General features: G+C 38.6%; 1 protein-coding gene across 1 annotated transcript; it reads right to left on the reverse strand.

The window, feature by feature from the left end:
• Positions 1 to 374: 374 nt before the first annotated feature.
• On the reverse strand, positions 375 to 659 carry LOC306641254 (small ubiquitin-related modifier 2-A-like; the record flags this gene model as incomplete). The annotated part of the gene is made up of 1 exon (XM_079106251.1): positions 375 to 659. One exon carries the CDS (start codon positions 657 to 659, stop codon positions 375 to 377), a length of 285 nt encoding a protein of 94 aa, XP_078962377.1.
• Positions 660 to 3,139: the final 2,480 nt, after the last annotated feature.

Consider the following 3,139-nt stretch of genomic DNA (forward strand, 5'->3'; position numbering starts at 1 on the left):
TGTTTTTTGTTTTTTGTTAAAACAGTGAGAGCAAAATAACTTACTGGAATATAAAGATCAGAGCTAAATGAGCAAGCCACTAATGGAGAAAGGGGATAATTTCACAGAACCAGTATTTTCCGCCCATCCCATCTCCATTTGATGTCAGTCGAAACGTATCATTGGCCATTTAGTTGAAAAAATGCAATATGCTTGTGCACATATACCAGTTACTTTATGTACAATAAAGGAATGGGGAAGGGGAAAATGAAAGAGTAGAGAAAACTATACTGTAGTAGTCAGGATGTGGTGGAACCAAGTTGCAGTTTTCTAATTAAGAATGTATTCTTGGTCTGTAGGAACAGAATTCTGAAGTAAAGTAGCAGGTTCCCTTTTTAGTAGACACCTGTCTGCTGCTGGAACACATCCATTGTATCTTCATCCTCCATTTCCAAGTGTGCAGGTGTGTCTGTTTCATTAATTGGCTGCCAATCGAATCGGAATCTGATCTGGCTCATCCACAAACCCTGTCGTTCACAACAGGCTTTCATGAGTTCACTAAGTGGTGTCTGCCTCTTCATCTTAAACCGCACCACAGAACCATCCTGCCCCTCCACCTTCAAGTTAATATGATCGTTGGTCTCAGTCTTGACTCCTTCCTTGGGCTTTTTGTCCACCATGGTGAGTGCTCGAGGCCGCTTCACAAAAGAGGTACCAGGTCCGCACCGAACGAGCACCCAAGCAGCTCCAGGAGTGGCAGAAGAAGGAGGTGGAGAGGGCCCACCGCCTTCTTCCATCTTTAAGTCAGAAGGCTAGCATCTCTCTGCCTCTGCTTCTTCTGCTTCTCTCTTCTAAATTTGAGGGAATTTGGATTTCATTGGGCCCATTTGAAAATCCAGGATAATCCCCCACATTTACAGTGAGATGATCAACCTTGGTTCTGTTGGCAATTCTTAATTCTTCTTTGCTGTGTATCCTAACATAGTCACAGGTGACAGGTAGCAGCATGTAGACATCTTCGGGTAGCCTTTCTGTGGCCACCACTTTCTATGTCCTCATATTCATTAGATGATAGGAAATTTCAAAGTTTTAAATCTAAATTCCCTGGATATTTCTGATGGAGTGACTTCTCTGAGGACCTCTTGAAATAGAATATGCGGAGAGGGGCAGCCTAAAGATAAACTGTTCCTGAGGATGGTACTATCCTGACACTGCTCCACAATGAAAGCTATAGCTTGTCCACCGGCAAGAGACTGAGTCAGTCTCAACTTCCTGTGCTCCTTCCCTAAGATTCCTGTGAATCATAAGGCAACTCTCGGTCCTGCAATGAGGAGGGGGTCAGCATCCTTGGAGGAAGAACAGAATGGATTTTCCTTAATGGCAGTTGTGAGAGATAGAATTTATGTAATTTACATTTTTCTAAGTTCCTAGGGTCAAGATATTTCCAATTCTGATAGACACAGTTTTCCTTCAGTTATTAATATACTCATTACATTCAGTCATGTTACAATTAAATAGTTAGCATAGGGATCACACTTATTTTATAATAAATGATACTTTGGCATGCATCTATTTGGTTCTACCATGTGTTGATATCATGTCAGAGCCTACGTGACTGATTTTCATGTTCTTGGTATTCGGAAAGGAGTGTACAACTGCTTAGTCTTCTTGGTGGTGTGCATGACTTTCTTCTGAAATACATCTTGATTTTTAATTAAGATAAAGAAGTCCTGTTGAAAGCCTTATCTACAATTCTCCTTTCTGACTTGTATTTGCAGAACCATCTCAAGAATTGTATTAGTTTCAATTCTGTAGAACAACAGTATTCAATTCGGACAGACTGAAGGCAAAAATAAAAAGATAGTGGTGGGGGACTTACTATGTGGACACAAGGAGTCTCACAGACCCCAGGGGCAGAATGCAGTTGAATTCATGGAACTGGAGCCAGAATACAAAGCTGCCAAGACCCTCTCTGCATATGCACTGCATCCTTCTCTTGCTTCTTGGTTTCAAAGGGCAGAATAGGCCACTCTTCACACTTTCCAATTACATGTCCTAATACCAATCATATTCTCTCTCTCTCTCTCTCTCTTCCCCTGATCCCCAGTTCCCTAGTTACAAATTGTTGGGAGAAAAAATTTGATGGACCTGGTTTCATTCTTGTGCCCAGTTCTAGCTCAAAGAGCAAAGCCAGGTGCTGTACTAAGCATCCATATACACCTTTGAGTTAGATCTCGGTTGATTTGGAAAATGAAAACATGCTGTTTTATTAACATTTAACTGTGTGTACTAAGAATGACCCAGCTGGCATGGGTGGAAGAAGATGCTTTATCTTTAAACTATTGCTGAAATCCTGTATATACACCAAATAAGCCCAAGAACAAGGGGTGAGCTCTGTGCCTTCTTGAATTGTGAGAAATGCAAAACTTCTTCATCACAGAAACTTGCAATGAAAATTTGATAGTCAAGTCTCTGAATATTACTGGAAGCGAAATGCTGAATTTATCAAAATGAACAGAAATAGCATCTCATTCAAATGCAAATAAATGACTTAATTTCAAATGAATTTTTCTAAGTAGTGATATTTTTTGATACTTCTGAGAACCATTTCTCTTTAAAAAGGGTCATATCCTTTCAAAAAAATGAAGATATGTGTTTTCTTATTTTTAAATCATTTTGAGAGAATCACATAGTTTGTGAAACTTATGTGGTGAATATAGAAGTGAAGTATTTAAAAACCTGTGCACGACTACATTTAAATTTCACCCTTGAGAAAATTAAAACAATATGCAACTCCTGAACGACAATTAGCATTCCCATCTGTTACTGAAAGCAGATGTTGTCAATAAGCTCGTGCTTTTGGCTTCCTGAAAAATGTTTTTCTTCTAAGTCTATATTTTTTGTAAAAGCCCCAAATCTTACCACACTAGAAAGCCAAATTTCTATTTAAAATATTTCTATAAGTGATCTGAATATAGGAAAAGAAGAACATGCCTAGCACATTCACACATGATATTGAATTGGTTGAAACTGAAAGACTACATAAGTTAATTGTACTGACACTGTAATATTAGAATACAATTTAAATAGAAATTGAGAACATTGAAATATAGTCTCTCCCAAAAAGAACAAAATTCGGGCTAGAGAAGTTAATCACTTC

Source organism: Sciurus vulgaris (genome assembly GCF_902686455.1).
Source record: "Sciurus vulgaris genome assembly, chromosome: 12".
Classification (NCBI taxonomy): Eukaryota; Metazoa; Chordata; class Mammalia; order Rodentia; family Sciuridae; genus Sciurus; species Sciurus vulgaris.